Here is a 19,142-nt window from a genome sequence, read left to right on the forward strand (position 1 = left end):
GCTACTTCTTTCCTACAGCTTGAGTACCAAGCCCCCTGCCATCAGTTAGAAGGGTGTTTAAAGCGTGTGTCCGTTGCACACTTGAACTCAATTCTGCAGCAAAGATGTACAATTTGCAGCAGTGTGCTATGCACATAGAAACAATGAATTGTAATATCAATTTTCCTAAATCTCCAATTCAATAAAAATGTATGTGTTAATTCTGCCTCCTCTAAACAGAGGTTCTTTGATAAGTATATTCTAGCTCTAAGTTGACAAAAATTTGCATTGCCAAGCTTCACTTCAATCTGTTAAGTGTGGAGTGACAGGGTAAGTTGTGCATTTAACCCTGGCAGCTCAAATACTTTTTATGAACCTAACTACAGCTACCTTAACTCAACAGTTAAAACTTTCACTTGTTGCTAAATACACCATACATACATACATTCAGAAATTGCTCCTGATGCCTCCAAAGCCTGTGATCTTGTGAGAGGCAGCTCTTTTTCTTCTGATAAAGATGGTATCTTGGACTCTTCGGTGGCGGTTTCACTTTGTAAACAGAAAAGAAACAAGAGGTTGAACCTCTATATGCGTTTTAAAAATGTTTTGTTCTAGTTTTAAAATACTCATGTCCATGCTCATAACAGAACACATTCAGAACAAAAATTGGAACTCCCTACCCCAAAATATTAGCATTCAGCTCAGGTCTCATTGTAACTAACTACACACATACATTAAGTAATGGCATGATTCAAGTATTAAATGTCCCTTCACTCTAAGTGTTTTCATCGTTTAAAAAAATGACAGTAATAAAAATACTGTTTTCTGCAGAATGATTATTTATGTAACTACTAAAACAAAAGTTTAGAACAAGTTGTACAAAAAGTAAGGTCTGTGCCAATAAAGTTACCGTAAATTATTCAATTTTCCTACATGTGCTTAGGTACTTGCAAGACTTTTCAATACAATGAAATACTTAATTAAGAGAGAGCAAGATATATATTTTAAGAAAACTGATTTTGTACAAAATATTGTCAAAATACACAAAAGTAAACCAACTGAAGGAATCCCCCAGAAAACTTTTCAGTCATAGGAACCTTAGATATTACTTTTAATTACATGAGGTACACAATTTTCAGACAAAAGTGAGACTTTCAAGTACAGAGTGTCAGTTTAACAGACTCAAATTGGGAAAGCTTTAAATAACTTCATGATTGAATTAACCAGTTTGTAACCACAGTACTTTGTGAAGACGGTCTTTCTGAGAGTTAATGTTTGATTATTAACCACTGAGGTTATGTTTATGCAGGAAGATGCAAGGAACCCCGATAGGATGTAGGTTATGAAAGTAAAATAGAGAACCAATCTGAACTTAAGACAATAGAGCTTTTAAAGTACAAGAAAGCCAAATGGCACTCATTTGTATACCCAAATTATTTATTTTTACATATTTACCTTTCACCGGCTGACAAACAAGTAGAGGCTCCAGCAACTTGAAAGGTGCTTAAGTGATTCAACACCAACATACCCTCCTCAGGAAGGGTAGGACACGCTATTTCTGTCCTTTCCAGAAATCCTAGGAACAACATTGTTAACAGCTGAACAACAGGTAATTACTTGCATTAAACACAACTCAAGTTCTTTGAAAAAGTTTACCTGGTTTTAAATTACAAACCTCATTATGTGCTTCATTATTTTGCTTATTTAAAATGCAAAAGTGATCTACTAATACACTGCTGTTGTTGAGATTTAAATGCACAAAAAGTCTGAGTTATTGCTCCCACTACAAAAGAAACTAATCTCTCTCACACAATCATAGAAATGTAGGGCTGGAAGGTACTTCAAGTGGTTGAGAACCTTCTGCTGAGAAGTATTTTTCCATTACCGTATAATTTGATGTCATATTTTGTCACCTTTGCCCTCGTATTATTTTTCTTTCAAGGGCAACAAATAAACGAATGACAAAATTTTAGGGGGTAGGAAAAGATGTATATAGTGGCTGACTATTAAAAGTCAAAGAACAACTGGATTAGCTACTGAAAACTTCAAACAAAAGCTTCTAATTTTAAGAACAAAAGATAAAGTCCACCTCTTCCCTTTCTTTGGATTTTGGATATTTATCTCCATATCCTTTATTTTGTTTCTTCTCCATCCTCTTACCAGAGACCTTTCCAATATGCCCTTTTGTGTTTCCATAATGTTGAACACCCTGGTTGAGATGGGCTTGAATTTGGCCTCCCCAGAGGTGGGTAATGCTAGTAACATCCTTTTACTCCACTGCATCCCCAAAAGGTAGGAGGGGAGAGAAGCACAATCAAATGCTTTTGGCACTTGAGCAAGGGATAAAGCTTGATCTTAAACTAATGCATTGCCAGGCTAAACCACTGAACACCACTATCATTTCTGTCTTGTCATACTTCATTTTGTGCATTTCTTTAGCCTCTTTCTGGTCTGGGTGCCTGCTTTCTCCCTCTTCATATTACTCTCAGTGACCTGAATTAGGATCACACTGCTGGACCAAACAAAATGGTTTAAGTAGAAGCAGCACAGACTACCTTCTGCTGCTGCCAGTGATAAAATATCACATTTATACTGCAATTGTACAGAACCCTTTCCATCACAGCCCAACATAACAAGAAGGTTTCTTGTAAAGATTACCTAGTGATTATTATGCTTGCAAAAGCATCTTGTATTTCTTGTCCAACTACAAATGATCGTTAAGGTCACTGAGCTATTTTATTACAGATATTTGGACCTGGATCATTCCCCTCTGTTATGTAAATAAGTGGAGACTGTAGTTGAGAACTTCTGCTGCTCACATAGACATGGGAGTGAGGCACCTCACTGTCGACAAATCAGCCCCCCAGACCCTGCAGAACCTTTCAATTCAAATACACTATGTGCATTAATACTTGACTGCATAACCCACTGGTGTGAACACAGCAATTTTAAGATTCCATGCCACAAACAGATGGACACTTGCATGTCTCTACCAGAAATAGTGTATCTTGGATACAATTCAATAGACAGAAAAGATTACTATACAGTCCCAATATGATGTTTTCAAATATGTCTAACTTATCAACATTTTCAAATAGATCAAAGGCCTTCTCAATGAGGACTAAGCCTATGACAAATCTGAAGCAACTGTTTAATCCTAAGCATCAAAGAATGGGTAAAAATGCAGCTGATGAAAAGTCTTTCATACTCAAACACCAAAAACAAAACAAAAATAAACAAACAAAACAAAAAACCCACATGTAAACCCAAACTAGAAATATCCGCTTTCAAAAATAAGAAATTGTTGCCTCTTGGCTGAGACTAAGCACAAGGAATGTCAGCCCAAAGCACAACATATGAGAAAGTTAAGGATGCCTCAAAATAGAGGCTTACAGTGGAAGGATCTTTTCAAATATGGAGGCCTAGCACACTATATCAATATTAGCTACTGTCCACTATAATTATCATTTAACCTTTTAAAGGGCACCCAAATGGTCATTTAATTAGATTACTTAAGTGACCACATGACAACACATACCAGTTTGTTTCTCCAGCTCTGAAGAAGTCTGTTGTTCAAACTGCAAAGGCTCACTTTTGACAACCTCACTGCCTTCTTCCTCCATCTCTTCCTGTATGATAGCAACACCTTCGCCGGAAGAATTAGCTGGTTTAGAAGTTATGAAGATAACATCATCCTCAAAGTCGCCTGGTGATCTTGCATCATGATATTCCAAGGTAGTCTGGTCTGACCTGGCAGAAAAATTACTAGTTTCTTTGCTGACTTCCATTTTCTCCAGGACATCTCCTGCTATACCTTTTGAGGACTCATTCATTTCTGCAGGATCCTCCCCGGGACAGCTCAAAGTAAAGGGAGAAACTTTATCTCTGTCCTTAGACCAAGTGTCCTCCATTTGAACTCCAAGGTTATGTTCAGATGAAGCTACAAGGGGTTTTGTTTTATCATCTCCCAGCATCTTTATTTAAAACAAACAAACAAAAAAAACAAATAAATTAGAGTCATAAATGAAACCCAAATTTTTCCAGGGAATAAAGACATATGAAACTTATTTCTGATATTTGGACATAGTCAATATACTGACAATTAAAGCTATTTCTTAACCATGTTACTAATACCATCTTAGCTTTTAAAACTAGAGTTTAAAAATTGAATGGACTTTTCACTACAGTATTTATTCACTGATTTCAGACAGCTTGGAGGGTTAAAGTGAACTGTGGTCAGTTTATTTTCTGGTTTCAGAGTAGCAGCCGTGTTAGTCTGTATTCACAAAAAGAAAAGGAGGACTTGTGGCACCTTAGAGAATAACAAATTTATTTGAACATAAGTTTTGTGAGCTACAGCTCACTTCATCGGATGCTCAAATAAGCTTATGCTCAGATAAATTTGTTAGTCTCTAAGGTGCCACAAGTACTCCTTTTCAGTTTATTTTCTGTTTGTAGTCTCACTTTCTGGTTCTCATATTCCAACCCACTACTGTTTTCAAGTTTTCAAAAAGAGGGAACTTCCCTTACACATTAAGGTTGGCCCTAGTCTACTTGACAATGTCACTTTAAATAATATCCATTTTATATAGATTATAAAAAGGTTTCAGTGTTCATTAGTCTTACAGTCTGGAACAAGTAGATTAAAGTTACCATACTCCACTATTGAGATTTAAAAATAAATTATTAACATACATGAACTCTCCATACAAGTATTAATAAATCTTATTCATGACTTGTATTTGTTACCTTTAAAAGACCATTTGTGCTTGGTCAACCTGTTATCTGTATATTCTGTTCAAATTCCAAAAATGGTAGCCATATATTATAAAATCTACTGGATACGGATATAAGACTGTCTCTTTTTTCCACTGAAATGATTTCCCATACTTCAATTCTCCATGCCACTATTGCACATTTGGCTGCTAGCAGGAATTGTATCATCAGTGGATCCTTCCTCAAATCAATAACCTCCTTTGGATAGTAACCTAACAGAGTCAGTATGGGTTCCTTGGGTTGGTAGCATAACTTTAGTTATCCTGAAAGTTCTATTTATTATTTTTCTCCAAAATATCATTTCAGGACATTCCACCACATATGCAGAAAGGTCCCTATTTCCTCACATCCTCTCCAGAATTTATGACTCTTTTGTTCATATTTTCTTTAGTTTAAATGGAATGAAATACCATTGATAAAGCATTCTGTAATAATTTTCCTTAATAGTTACACAAATAAATGAAATTTTGGCCTTTCTCCAGACACTCGTTTCAAAGTGAGATCTGCTTTTAGATCCTTTCTCCATTTTTCCAGTCTTCTCTTCTAGATCCATCAGTAACAATGTTACACCATGCACAGATCAGGCCCTTAGAGGAGGCCTTTCTTGTAATTAGTATTTCTATCCTTGTTTTAATGGTCTCCTGAAACTTGGGCTTCCTACAGGGGATATGATATTAGGCTTTAGTTGCAAATAAGCCAAAATTGGCATATTATTTTCCAAGAACTCATGGTGAATATTGTTTGAGATATCTGTATCTCTGTTGTATTATGAGTGAAGATTTTAGCACTAACAATGACAAGTCCTTGTGGCATCTTAGAGACTAAAAAATTTATTTGGGCATAAGCTTTCGTGGGCTATAACCCACTTCATCAGACAAATGGAATGAAAAATACAGTAGGCAGGTATAAATATACAGTAGGAGGGATAACTCAGTGGTTTGAGCATTGGCCTGCTAAACCCAGGGTTGTGAGTTCAATCCTTGAGGGGGCCATTTAGGGATCTGGGGCAAAAATTGGGGATTGGCCCTGCTTTGAGCATGGGGTTGAACTAGATCTCCTGAGGTCCCTTCCAACCCTGATATTCTATGATTCTATGGGCACATGAAAAGATGGGAGTTGCCTTACCAAGTGTGTGTGTGTGTGTGGGGGGGGGGGGGTTGTTAGTGCTAATGAGGCTAATTCAATCAGGGTGGATGTGGCCCATTCCCAACAGTTGACAAGAAGGTGTGACTACCCAAATCTGAACTTCCATGAGGTAAGCCTATTGCACTGAATTCCAGACAGCTTCCCTGCCCAGGAAACATACTTAACACCTTTTTGAAGGATTATCACTGAGAAACCATCAAGACTGCAACTTGAGGCCATCTATTTTGCTTGTCTTAACTGTTAGCTCACCCTGCCCCCAGAACAATGGTTTATCTACCGGGGCAAGAAGCATGGGTGGAAGGGAAAGGAAATTCTCAGCAGGGTACATGGCAGAAAGATAAGAGACCTTACTTAATAGCAAAGTTCTGCTCTACGCAGGTGGTGTGATCATTGCCAAACATAAGGACTAGCAGGAGAGAGCAGCCAGGAGGGAGTCTGCCCGCCTGAAATGTTGACAACTTAAGACTATCAGAAGGTGTGAGATCAGATGTGAGTAGCATACTTCCCAGGACTTCTGTTGCTTTCAAAAATCTGTAACTCTCGGGTGCTTTAATAATAAAGTTTTTGTGGTTAAGAAATCCCTTTGTTAAGCCTGTGTTCCTTCTTTCCCACCATATTGCCTCTGAAGGGGTTAAACTAGAAGCTAAGTGATCACAGCATGGTGGAGCATGTATAAGTGACTGGGGGGATCAGCAGGTGCCATATGGGGTCTAGGACAGCTAGATGGTGGCATCCCACATTCTGAGGAAAGGAGTCAGATGTGAGGTCTGAGCTTAAGGGTATGCCAAATGGTCCCAGAGCCAGAAATAGTGATTAGACACTACCCTGGACCCAGCTGGCTTAGAAGAATGTGAGACCCAGCTACCGTGTCCACTTGTGTACTAGGCCAGGTTGTAACAGTATTAATTTCCATAATTCTACCATTAAAGAACAGCTGGCCAATGATTGTATAACCTTTTTCTTCCTATACAATTGAAATATTTTCAGTGGTACATAGATTGCAATTTCCTGAAAGAATTTATATGGAAGAGCAGCTTGTATTTCCTGTCCAAAAACTTGTGATAGGACTGTTACGGTCATTGCGCTATTTCATTATACTTGAATCTCCGTTTGCATAAATTCTATTACCATTAGAATAGTTTTTGATTTCTGAGTTAATTTTTGCTTATCCTTTGACTTGCCATTATACACACATAACATACACTGAACAATCTACAATGACATACTGCAAAAGCTTTTAAAAAACATACACCAAGTTGCAATCTACAAAGCTTTAAAACTCTCCACCATCACTTCCCTTTCACCAACTGTAGCCCAGCTTACCCCAGCTGTCCATTTGGAAGTTGCATTCTCTTCCCTGAATGAAATTCTGGGTTCTTTTGCCCGTAGAGGAGGAGTAATTGATCTTCCTGAAGATGCAGAAGGAGTTGCTATGGGTGTGGTACGAAGACTGGATCTCAAAATAGATTGCAGAGTAAATCCAGGGAACCCAGAAGCAGCAGATGATGTGGCCAAAGCTTTAGCTCTCTATGTAAAGGAATAAACATCTTAATTTGATCTCTGAACTGAAGACTACATGGAAAGTGTCAATTTCATGGAACATCACTGCTGCACAAGCTGCGCGAACCGGGCATTGAAAGATGGGTCATGAAAATTATTAAACATATGGAAAGTAATCTGTATGAAGAGATATTTAAGATTGAGGATGTAATTTCAGAACAAAGATAAATAAGTATGGTCATGACAGAGTACAAATATAACGGCACCAAATAGATAAATCAAAAGTTCCTTCATACTTTCATTATTCAACAGAGAGATTCAAATATGGCAGCAAACTGTAAACACAAAAAAAATGTATGTATGAATAATGAAACAATGGCACTTACGGTCATAAGATACCGTTGAGGCCATGAGGTTAATGAAGTTCACAAACAGACTGACATTTATACGCATAAAAACGTCTACAGTTACAGTAGATGGGAGAAGAAAATATAAGGGATATAAACCATCAGGCTTAGGAATTTAAGTCAAACTAGCTACTAGGGGCTAAAATAAACTTCCCCTAGGGGCTAGTTATTCCATAATTGGCATAATAAGTATTTGGACATGTTGACATTCCCCATTTCAGCACTCTTGCCCTGCACGTCAATAAAAATAAATTTGTTTTATAAAGCTATTTGGTAAAGTATAAACTGTTAATAGATAACATAATTTTATCATTTTGTAATACTCCTCTCCTTAAGTCGGTTTTCCACATATTGCTTCTAATGGAATTAGGTACATACAAATAAAATGCATATATGGGAGATCCAACAATTCAATACCTACATGCTTGGCATTATGTATTGTGGGGTGTTTTTTTTTCCCATAAAAGAAATTTAAAAATATTTCAAGTTTACCAATTCTACATACCTTAACCACAAGAGGAGTCTCCAACAAATTCAACTCTGATGCTCTTGAAATGTTCGTGTGCAATATGGGGCTCCGTGAGTTTGACTGTAATGGACTGGATATAGTACATGAAGTAGAAGCTCTACATGGTGTCTGCCAATTACTCTCAAATGAGGGAGAACACAGAGGAACAGGACGAACCACCAAATCCAGCAATCTGCGGAGATTTAAATGAGGATATTAATATAATAGCCATCACAGAAACTTGGTGGAATGAGGATGATCAATGGGACAAGTAATACCAGAGTACAAAATATATCGGAAGGACAGAACAGGTCGTGCTGGTTGGAGAGTGGCTCTATATGTGAAAGAAAACGTAGAATCAAATGAAGTAAAAATCTTAAAAGAACCAAACTGTACCATAGAATCTCTATTTATCGTAATTTCATGCTCAAATAATAAGAATATATCAGTAGGGATATATTATCAACCAGCTAACCAGGATGGTGATCGTGACTGAAATGCTCAGGGAGATTAGAGATGCTATAAAAATAAAAAAAAACTCAATAATAATGGGAGATTTCAACTATCCCCATATTGACTGGGTACATGTCACCTCAGGATGGGGTGCAGAGATAAAGTTTCTTGACACCTTAAATGACTGCTTCTTGGAGCAGCTAATTTGGGAATCCACAAGAGGAGAGGCAATTCTTGATTTAGTCTTAAGTGGAGCACAGGATCCGGTCCAAGAGGTGATATAGCTGGACCACTTGGTAATAGTGACCATAATATAATTAAATTTAACATCCCTGTGGCGGGGAAAACACCACAGCAGTCCAACATTGTAGCATTTAATTTCAGAAAAGGGGACTACACAACAATGAGGAAGTTAGTTAAACAGAAATTAAAAAGGTACACGGCCAAAAATGAAATCTCTGCAATCTGCATGGAAACTTTTTAGACACCACAATAGAGGCTCAACTTAAAATGTATACCCCACATTTAAAAACATAGTAAGAGAACCAAAAAAGCGACACCATGGCTAAACAAAGTAAAAGAAGCAGTGTGAGACAAAAATGCATCCTTTAAAAAGTGGAAGTTAAATCCTAGTGAGGAAATAGAAAGCAGCATAAACTCTGGCAAGTGAAGTGTAAAAATACAATTAGGAAGGCGAAAAAAGAATTTGAAGAACGGCTAGCCAAAGACTCAAAAAGTAATAGCAAAATTATTTTTAAGTACGTCAGAACCAGGTAGCCTGAGAAACAACCAGTTTGGCCACTGGAGCATCGAGATGCTAAAGGAGCACTCAAGGACGATAAAGCCATTGTGGAGAAACCAAATGAATTCTTTGCATCCGTCTTCACGGTTGAGGATGTGAGGGAGATTCCCAAACCTGAACCCTTCTTTTAAAGTGACAGATCGGAGGAATTAGAGGAGGGTTTGGAACAAACTGATAAACTAAACAGTAATAAGTCACCAGGACCAGATGGTATTCACACAAGAGCTCTGAAGGAACTCAAATGTGAAAGTGCAGAACTAACTGTGGTTTGTAACCTATCATTTAAATCAGTTTCTGCACCAAATGACTGGAGGATAGCTAATGTGATGCCAATTTTTAAAAAGGGCTCCAGAGGTGATCCTGGCAATTACAGGCCAGTAAGCCTGACTTCAATACTGGGCAAACTGGTTGAAACTATAGTAAAGAACAAAATTGTCAGACACAGATGAACATAATTTGTTGAAAAGTCAACATGGTTTTTGTAAAAGGAAATCATGCCTCACCAGTCTACTAAAATTCTTTTGGGGAGGGCCGTGGGAGGGAAGTGTTTCAAACAAGCATGTGGACAAGGGGGATTCCAGTGAATATAGAGTACTTAGATTTTCAGAAAGCCTTTAACAAGGTGCCTCACAAAGGCTCTTAAGCAAAGTAAGTTGTCCTGGGATAAGAGGAAAGGTTCTCTCATGGATTGGTAACTGGTGAAAAGATACAAAACAAAGGGTAGGAATAAATGGTCATTTTACAGACTGGAGAGAGGTAAAGAGTGGTGTCCAGCAGGGGTCTGTACTGGGACCAATCCTATTCATCATTGATAAATGATCTGGAAAAAGAAATTAACAGTGAGGTGGCAAAATTTGCAGATGATACAAAACTACTCAAGATAGTTAAGTCCAAAGCAGATTGCGAAGAACTACAAAAGGATCTCACAATACTTGGTGACTGGGCAACAAAATTGCAGATGAAATTCAATGTGGATAAATGCAAAGTAATGTACATTGGAAAACAAACCTAACCATACATATAAAATGATGGGGTCTAACTTAGCTGTTACCACTCAAGAAAGAGACCTTGGAGTCACTGGATATTTCTCTGAAAACATCCATTCAATGTGAAGTGGCAATCAAGAAAGCAAACAATTTTGGGAATCATTAAAAAAGGGATAGATAATAAGACAGAAAATATCATATTGCCGCTCTATAAATCCATGGTACACCCACATCTTGAATATTGTGTGCAGATGTGGTGGCCCATCTCAAAAAAGATATTGGAATTGAAAAAGGTTCAGAAAAGAGCAATAAAAATGACTAGGGATATAGAACAGCTTCCATGTGAGGGTAAGAAGACTGGGACTTCTCATCTTTGAAAAGAGACAACTAAGGGGGGATTTGATAGAGGTCTATAAAATCATGACTGGTGTGAAGAAAGTAAATACGGAAGTGTTGTTTACTCCTTCTCGTAACACAAGAACTAGGGATCACCAAATGAAATTAACAGGCAGCAGGTTTAAAACAAACAAAAGGAAGTTTTTGTTTTTTTTCCCCCACACAACACACAGTCAACCTGTGGAACTCCTTGCCAGAGGATGTTGCGAAGGCCAAGACTATAACCGGATTCAAAAAACTAGATAAATTAATGGAGGATAGAGTCCATCAATGGCGATTAGCCAGGCTGGGCAGGGATGGTCCCTAGCCTGTTTGCCAGAAGCTGGGACAGGGGATGGATCACTTGATGATTACCTGTTCTGTTCATTCCCTCTGGGCACCTAGCTTTGGCCACTGGTCGGAAGACAGGATACTGGGATAGATGGACCTTTGGTCTGACCCACTATGGCCGTTCTACGTTCTTAATTTAAATTTAAAATGTGAAAACAGAAAATTAAGTTGCTTTCATATAAGCTGATCTGATAGCTTACAAGATGTGACCTGATTAGAATATTTGAACTCTACTTTTTGAATTATTACAGCTGGCTTAATAGTGCGCAGCATGCAGCTACACACCAATGAGGCCTAACTAGATATTGCTTCTATTGCCATTTTGTTTCTTTATCAATTACAAAACAAAATCTCACAACTTTGGCAAGCAGCTGTGTGGGAATGTATGAAATGATCCCTCCTGAGAAAAAAAAGTTTGTAGGAGGAAATTCCACTTCTCCAAAGGCGACAATGTAGTATTAGATATCCACTCACGTGAATTACAAGTCCCGGAACATTCGTTAAATAGGCTGATTAGAAAACACTTTGTGTTTTTAAAAAAGGTAACAGGTAAGGTTCCCTTCAACTAGCTACAGCAGTTGTACTGCCCAACTTTTAGCTGGGCGCATTACCTAACATCCTATAACCACTTGTCTAAAACATTCTCAGAGTTTCTCCTATATTACTGTTACTATATTATATTACTGTTAAGTGTTTGCGTTACATTAGCACCTAAAAGACTCCACTGAGATTGACTCTCCATTGTGCAAAGGCAGTCAGTCTTTGTACCAAAGAGATTATAATCTAAACTGAAGATAGGAGAAATATTATCCCCATTTTATAAATGGGAACTGAAGAACAGAGAGAGAGTGAATGTAACACAGCTCTCCTGACTGCCAGTCTAGCCTTAACCACCAGACAATCCTTTCTCTGTACTGAGCCTCTCCTTTTTGTTCCCCGTCCATTCTAACCTTCTATTCTCTATCTCCTTTCATCCTCTTATTCCTCTTCCTACTCTCAGGTTTCAGAGTAACAGCTGTGTTAGTCTGTATTCGCAAAAAGAAAAGGAGTACTTGTGGCACCTTAGAGACTAACCAATTTATTTGAGCATAAGCTTTCGCTGTAGCTCATGAAAGCTTATGCTCAAATAAATTTGTTAGTCTCTAAGGTGCCACAAGTACTCCTTTTCTTTTTCCTACTCTCAGAAACCCAGTTCCTTCATCTGCATCCTCTTCATATCCATGACAAACTCTACTCTGGCCCCACCCTTTATTTTTACCCGTTCCTCTTCACTCTACCAGCCCCCCTTTCCCAACTCTCTATCCTCTTCTTCCCATATGCAGTAACCTGAAGAATACTTTGAGATGCACCTCAAATTTACAGCATTGAAGAGATGACTGACAAATATGCCTCTAAGCAAATTAAAGAGAGATCTTATTCTGATCTGAGCAGGAGGAAAAAAGGTATGAACTGAACAATCAGAAAAAAGGATTCTCCTTGGCAGTCAGATGATTAAAAGAAGAGGTTGGATCTATTCCAAACTACAGTATTGACATTGACCTACTGAGCTTACGACACAGTACTACATGAAAAATATTTATTCTCCTTAATTGAGGATTCAAAAATAAATGGTCTTTTCTACATCTTTATTTAAGAAAAAGTGTCATTTTATTGTTCCTTTGCATTTTATAATCATTTTTAAAATCATGACCATTGTGGAAAGACTGATAAAGTTTGTGAATCATATTAACAATTTAATGTTTATCTATAAAGACTACCCCTGCCATGAATGTATCCACAGTATTTTATAAATAAAGAGTGCAAATTCTCTTCCCATTAATACTGGCATAAATACAGTACAAAACTACTGACTTTGAGAATCACTCCAAATTTATACCACTGTGTCAGAGCAGATTTTAACTCACAGGTTTAAAAACATTTTTCCCTGAGAGATTACGGAACTAAATAACAAAAATGAGAAACGTTATGAATAGAAAAGGCTAAAAAACAGGGACTAGAATAGTTATGAAGACAACTTAAACTAAGGGCTTGTCTACATGGGACATTAACCACTTCCTTTCAGGACAGCACCTAGGTAAAACTGAAGCTACTTGCACTCAGAATGGAAACTGCTCAACAATTCAGCATACTCCCACACCCACTCTAAATACTTAGTCTGAAGATATACTATACCTGGAACTTTTACGCGAAGACTTTGTAACTGGAGTGCCAACAAATGGATCAGGTAGTTCTGTATCAGAGAAAGGCAGTGCCATAGGTGGTGGTTCTTCAATTCTAGGACTGCAAATGAAAGAAGAATATAATTGACTACTACTTGTAGGTTCTGTGAGTGGGTATTTGGATTAAAAATTATTATAGCTGGAGTTGGTTGCCTCTAGCTGAAGTTGCCCAACACTTCTGATTATAAGACCCCACTTTCCAATTGCTTATAATATTCCCAAACTAACTATTTGGGCTGAAATGAGGCAGATGTCCTTTGAAAAAATTGTATTTGATCATGTAATTAAAGAACAACAATGCAGATGCACAAGGGAGATGAATTAAGGTTCACAGGGAACCTTAAAACTGGCATTTCCTAACTTTTGAATGCTTGACTCTGCAAACTTAAGTTTCTTTTAACATAACAAATAAAAAATTACAACATTTTCAGATGAGGATTTAGAAAGAGAAAGCCAGAGGTCATATATGCAGAATTAACAGACTACACTTCCCACACCCTTACACTCCCAAAACTGTCATTTTCACCTTTGTCTATCAGAAGTGAGGGTTAATGGACTTCAAAGCAGTTATCAATACAAGAATTTGCCAGTGCATGTATCACAAGCTCCTAAGAAGACAACTCAGACACCATCAATTTCCATAACTTTAACCTGTCTTGTAACAAAGTAGTCATTTCTTGCACTACATTGTCCCTTTTCTTTTTTGTCCTAGTAGTTTGAACAGCAATTTCATATGGTAACATAGGAGTTCTTACCTATCATACTGTGAGAAATCACTTTTCTGCTCATTTCCCACCCAGACCTCTCCAATTTTAGACAGCACATTATTAATGAAAGTTGCTCTTGTAAGCACATTCCCTGCAGTAGTTTGTTTTGCCACAGTTGACAATGGCTTGGGTCTTGAAACTAAAAATGAAAGGGGGGGAAAAAAAAAAATCAAATCTCTGAACACTAACCAAGAGAAATTAATCATTCATGGATTCTTAAGCAAAAAACTCACCTTCTCGCAGAATTGAAGAAGATAAGTGGTAAGGCTTGGCCCTCTCTACAGCCAGCTTCCTTTGCACTCTAGGAAGGATCTTTCCATACTGGTCTAATATAGAATTTCTGGCAACTGACCTCTCTCTCAAACGAGGATCATGATCATTCTAATGAACAACCAATTAAAAGCACATCAGCTAATTATGAACAAATGTTTGTTAATACAAACAACTGACATATTTGCAGCATCTTAAGAAATTCTGAGGGTGTTTAAGTTTGTGTATGGTTTTTATACATATTAGACACAGAGGATCAAGTTCCACCCTTCAATCCAGACTATATGTTTCATTTTATTTTTTTATATTTTTTTCCTTCAAAGTCTGCGACAATTACTCACACTATGTGGAAAGTGGTGTAACTTTCAGTGAAGCAAAAGGCATATTACATACACGTTACCTTGCAAGTTTGTGTTTATTTTAATATACACACACACAAAAACTGGCATTTCTTAGTCATACATGTTGGCTAAGCAGTTTGAGGACTACAGTTTAAGCTAATGCATGTTTTATTTTTTTAAACCGAATATAAATCAGAGTTACATTGCAAGTGCATGTTGCTTTCCGTAGGAGGCCGTTTGTTCTATACTGGCCAATCAGAAAAGGGAACACTAGCCATCAATCTCCTCAACAAGCCTCCCGTACTGGGTACAGATAAGTGTTAAAATATATAACAAGTCTGGCAGAAGCAGGGATCAGATAACTTTCCGCACAGCAAAAATTCCAAGATACAGCGTGCAGAAGCCTAATGGCAGAACTATGTAGTTTGGACACCTTGGTAGCACTGAGATCTACTGAAATTTTTCATTTGCATGCATATATAAAAAACAGTAGAAGCTATCCCTTAGAATTCAATTTAACAGATTACTCCAGATACAGAATGTGATTGTTTTGTAACATTTAATTTTATCTAAAACTACTTTCTGAATTTGTTTGTGTCTGAAAAGTACTTTAAGTGTTAAATTTTGTTGTAATTTCATGTTGGGCAATTTATTCTAAATATTTAAAAAGAACGGCATAAAACATTTTAAAACATACAATATATATTAGAAGTGTAGGCACTAAGTATTTTTACAGCATGATACCAATTAACATTCAGTGAAATGATACATAATGCATTTACCCCACCCTAACAGAATTTGAAGCTTACCATGAGATTAACTTTCAATGACTGATTCAACTGTAATGCAGGGATGTAATTGGCACGCTGTAGATGATGGACTAAAAGGAACTCGTGATTCTGGATACCAGCACTGGTTTGCAAAAACTTCTCTAAACATTCCTAAGAGAAACAAAATTGTTTAGAGTTCTGCTTCCTTCTTCCAAACAACTGATTAAGACTTCATTCTTGCTCATGCTTACTTGTTCAGTATCTGTGAATGGTAGTTTCAACAAATCTTCCATTAGTCCCATCTCTTGACAGACTTCATACATGTGTTTTAACAACTCTTCTACATTTAACCTGGTGGAGTGCTGCCGCAGAAGACTCCAAGCCTCCACCATACACCTGAAATTAATTTTTGAAATGCAGAGGAGGATTAACACTTGGATCAACAATTTTAATGAAGCAAGAGATGCATGACTTGTGTTAAAAAAGAAGAACTAAAGACTAAAAGATTGAATAAAATACACAATGAAAGCCACAATCTGTTCTCTATTTTTTTTGTATAGTTTTTAGACTAACATATTAATCAGGATATATTTTCTATTTCTTTACCTATTAAACAACAAAACAGTGAGGTGAAGTGCAACTTCACTGCTACTTGACATTGATGGCTTCATCATCTGTATGTATCTGAGGGCTTGTCTGTGCTCTCCTTGGCACATCAAGGCTTGAATAATTTTCATATGTTGCCATGACATTGTTTTGATTGTAGCTGGATGAAATAAAAGGGCCAATGAATTCTGCAGAAGTTAGAAAATGAAAGTTATTAGAACTATCAACACACTTAACCCTTACAACAAAAAGTCTAAAACTTCCCAAGTGAAAAACAAACATCTTTCAGGTGCATTTACAACATTAGAAGTAATAGTATGTTTATACTTGAAACATATATTTGCCCTTCAATCTAATTTAATAAAGTAATTGGAAAGAAGACAGATTCAGTTAACCACATAATATGATTTCAGTTTCAAATGAGAAATTCTTAAGTTCCCTGGTTAAGAAAAACCCTGTATGTCATCTAAACTGCTAGTGACACCACCCACAATTTTATGCACATATGATTGCAACCAAATGAAATTAGCACTTTATTCACTAGTCATTTCAGTACTTCTGTTTGGCTTTCAGTTGATTGTTTCTTGGGTTGCACTTCGTTTAATTCTTGACAATTTGGTCTCTCAGTCTCTGGAGGCAGCAGTGAGAATGTCCTTTTAATACTACTCACTGAGGATAGATTTGGAAATTTGCTCTTTTAACTTCTTAGCAGTTGCTATGTAAATTATTCTACCAAACTTGAAAAGTGTACTATATTAGCTATAATATCACAGGTAAGGAATTAACCAAAGTATTAAAAACATACACAATTTAAATCTGCGTTGGGTTTAAAAGTCACTTTTACAGAGTTTTGCCTCATTTCTTGGTGCAGAGTCCTCGGCTATATTTTAAACATTTAAATCTGCATAAAACCATCTTTGGAAATTTGCTCAAGTGCTTTGATGAATCAGGTAGCTAGGAAAATTCAAATATGTGTAAATAAGATTGACTACAACTATTCCATTTAAAACTAAATAATCAGACTTCAGAGTATAATTTATTGTTGCTTTCTGTTTCCATTAAGTTTATGCATTAACAATATTTAAACAGTAAAGGTTCTAGCCCTTTATCTCCCTTGACTAGTGATTAGATGCCCTAAGTTCATCTTGAGACCATAACGTTGCATCTTTATATAGGTCTTAAAGTAAACTATTTACCTCATAGTCATTGTGATCCAAAAGCCAAAAACCTTGAACAAGTCTAACCAGACCCCAAGGGATAGCAAAGGCAGTTGGGAAGGAGTCAAATGAAGTCTCTGTTTTGTTTGGAAAGGAATGCATGATATCTAACAGCAAATAAATTGTCTGACAGTAAGTACTTGATTAAGGCTAATAACTTTGCAAGAAGGGAAGTTTCTTACATAAATTTAGGGAAGGTAACAACAAAAATAAGTATTACAAGCAGAAAATAGTTGTCTTGCAATTTTCAGCCCACTGTAACCCGCCAACCCAGGTTTTAATCCCAAAGCTGCATTTTGAATTAACATAAAAACCTACTTTTGATTTATAAGTGTTGAAAGAAGCTGGAATATTTTCCCATTTTAGTAAAAGAACACTAATGCACAAGTCTGGAATGGTAGTGTTATTGTGATGGAGCAGGGATTTGCACTCCTAGTTGTACTAAATGTACGACTCCTTTGTTTTGTGATAAAACTTCACATAAGGAAAGAATCCCGTACTTCTATTAAGAGAAACTGCTATGGAATTCTGGATAGCTTCACCATTACTTGAAAAATAGTCAAGGTAAAGGAGCCAGTCACACAAATATGTTGTATATAGGACTTAACCATATCTCGATGATTGAGCTAATGCCTCAGATTCCAATGCTTTAGAACAGAGACACTGTTACAAGTTTTAATCATACTGTGACCAAGTTCTTAGACTTGAAAATACAGTAGAACCTCAGAGTTACGAACACAGTTATAAACTGACCAGTCAACCACACACACCTCATTTGGAACAGGAAGTACACAATCAGTAGCAAAAATCAAAAAATAAAAAAGCAAATGCAGTACAGTACCGTGTTAAATGTAAACTACTAAAAAATAGAGGGAAAACAGCATTTTTCTTCTGCATTGTAAAGTTTCAAAGCTATATTAAGTCCTTGTTCAGTTGTAAACTTTTAAAAGAACAACCATAACATTTTGTTCACAGTTACGAACAACCTCCATTTCTGAGGCTCCACTGTAACAGTAAATTCAGCTGTGTAGAGAATAAAAATTAAATATGAATGAGAAAGCCTTCCCACCATGCCATAAATAAAAAAAAACTTCACTGGGTTTGTAAAGAACCTGTGCATCCTGTGTTTTCCTAGTTTCTACCTGTTCCCTCTGATCAGTGCATAATTATTTAGTTAACAGGTTAAAACAACTGTGGTGTGAAGTTGCTGTGTCTAAAATCCGAACTGTCCCTTCCTACCTAGGTTAACACACAAAGTTTGGCAAAGGCAAATGTTTTATACATTTTAGCAGCTTGAAAATTAAGCATTTTCTCCATCACATTCTCCTTTCTCTGGGTAATAGTCCATGTGCCCGCGTTTTCAGTAGAACAGAGGCAAACATTGTTTCCTGTGCTGGAGAATTGCTGATTTCAGCAAGAATGTGTACTGCCGTAAATAGTATTGGGTAACTGTTGCTGCTTCAGAGAACAGAGAAGTCTCATAATTTTGGTACAGGCATCACATCCTAAGAATAACTTCCTTTATTTGCTACAGAATCATGTCATTTTAATGAAGCCATTAAAATGAAAAATCTAAAGTATGAAAGAAAACAATTATTCCAGTACATTAATCCTAAATTTATGCTCATTCTGTCCAAAATACGGTAATTTTCCTGTTTATGCTACTGTG

At 36.8% G+C, this 19,142-nt stretch overlaps 1 protein-coding gene across 2 annotated transcripts in view; it reads right to left on the reverse strand.

Annotated features, from left to right (window-relative positions):
* AHCTF1 (AT-hook containing transcription factor 1) overlaps window positions 1-19,142 on the reverse strand; it is an 85,392-nt gene that overhangs the window by 13,098 nt on the left and 53,152 nt on the right. For both annotated transcript variants that reach the window (XM_084623276.1, XM_084623275.1), the window contains exons 20-31: window positions 17,453-17,599; window positions 16,257-16,444; window positions 15,902-16,046; window positions 15,690-15,821; window positions 14,503-14,650; window positions 14,258-14,408; window positions 13,456-13,563; window positions 8,314-8,509; window positions 7,225-7,428; window positions 3,518-3,953; window positions 1,435-1,555; window positions 425-528 (exon numbers count right to left, since the gene is read on the reverse strand). In XM_084623276.1, coding sequence (XP_084479402.1) covers window positions 425-528; window positions 1,435-1,555; window positions 3,518-3,953; window positions 7,225-7,428; window positions 8,314-8,509; window positions 13,456-13,563; window positions 14,258-14,408; window positions 14,503-14,650; window positions 15,690-15,821; window positions 15,902-16,046; window positions 16,257-16,444; window positions 17,453-17,599 — 2,080 coding nt within the window. The remainder of the gene's footprint in view (window positions 1-424; window positions 529-1,434; window positions 1,556-3,517; window positions 3,954-7,224; window positions 7,429-8,313; window positions 8,510-13,455; window positions 13,564-14,257; window positions 14,409-14,502; window positions 14,651-15,689; window positions 15,822-15,901; window positions 16,047-16,256; window positions 16,445-17,452; window positions 17,600-19,142) is intronic.

The sequence above is a fragment of the Lepidochelys olivacea genome (genome assembly GCF_965140295.1).
Source record: "Lepidochelys olivacea isolate rLepOli2 genome assembly, chromosome: 3".
NCBI classification, from domain to species: Eukaryota; Metazoa; Chordata; order Testudines; family Cheloniidae; genus Lepidochelys; species Lepidochelys olivacea.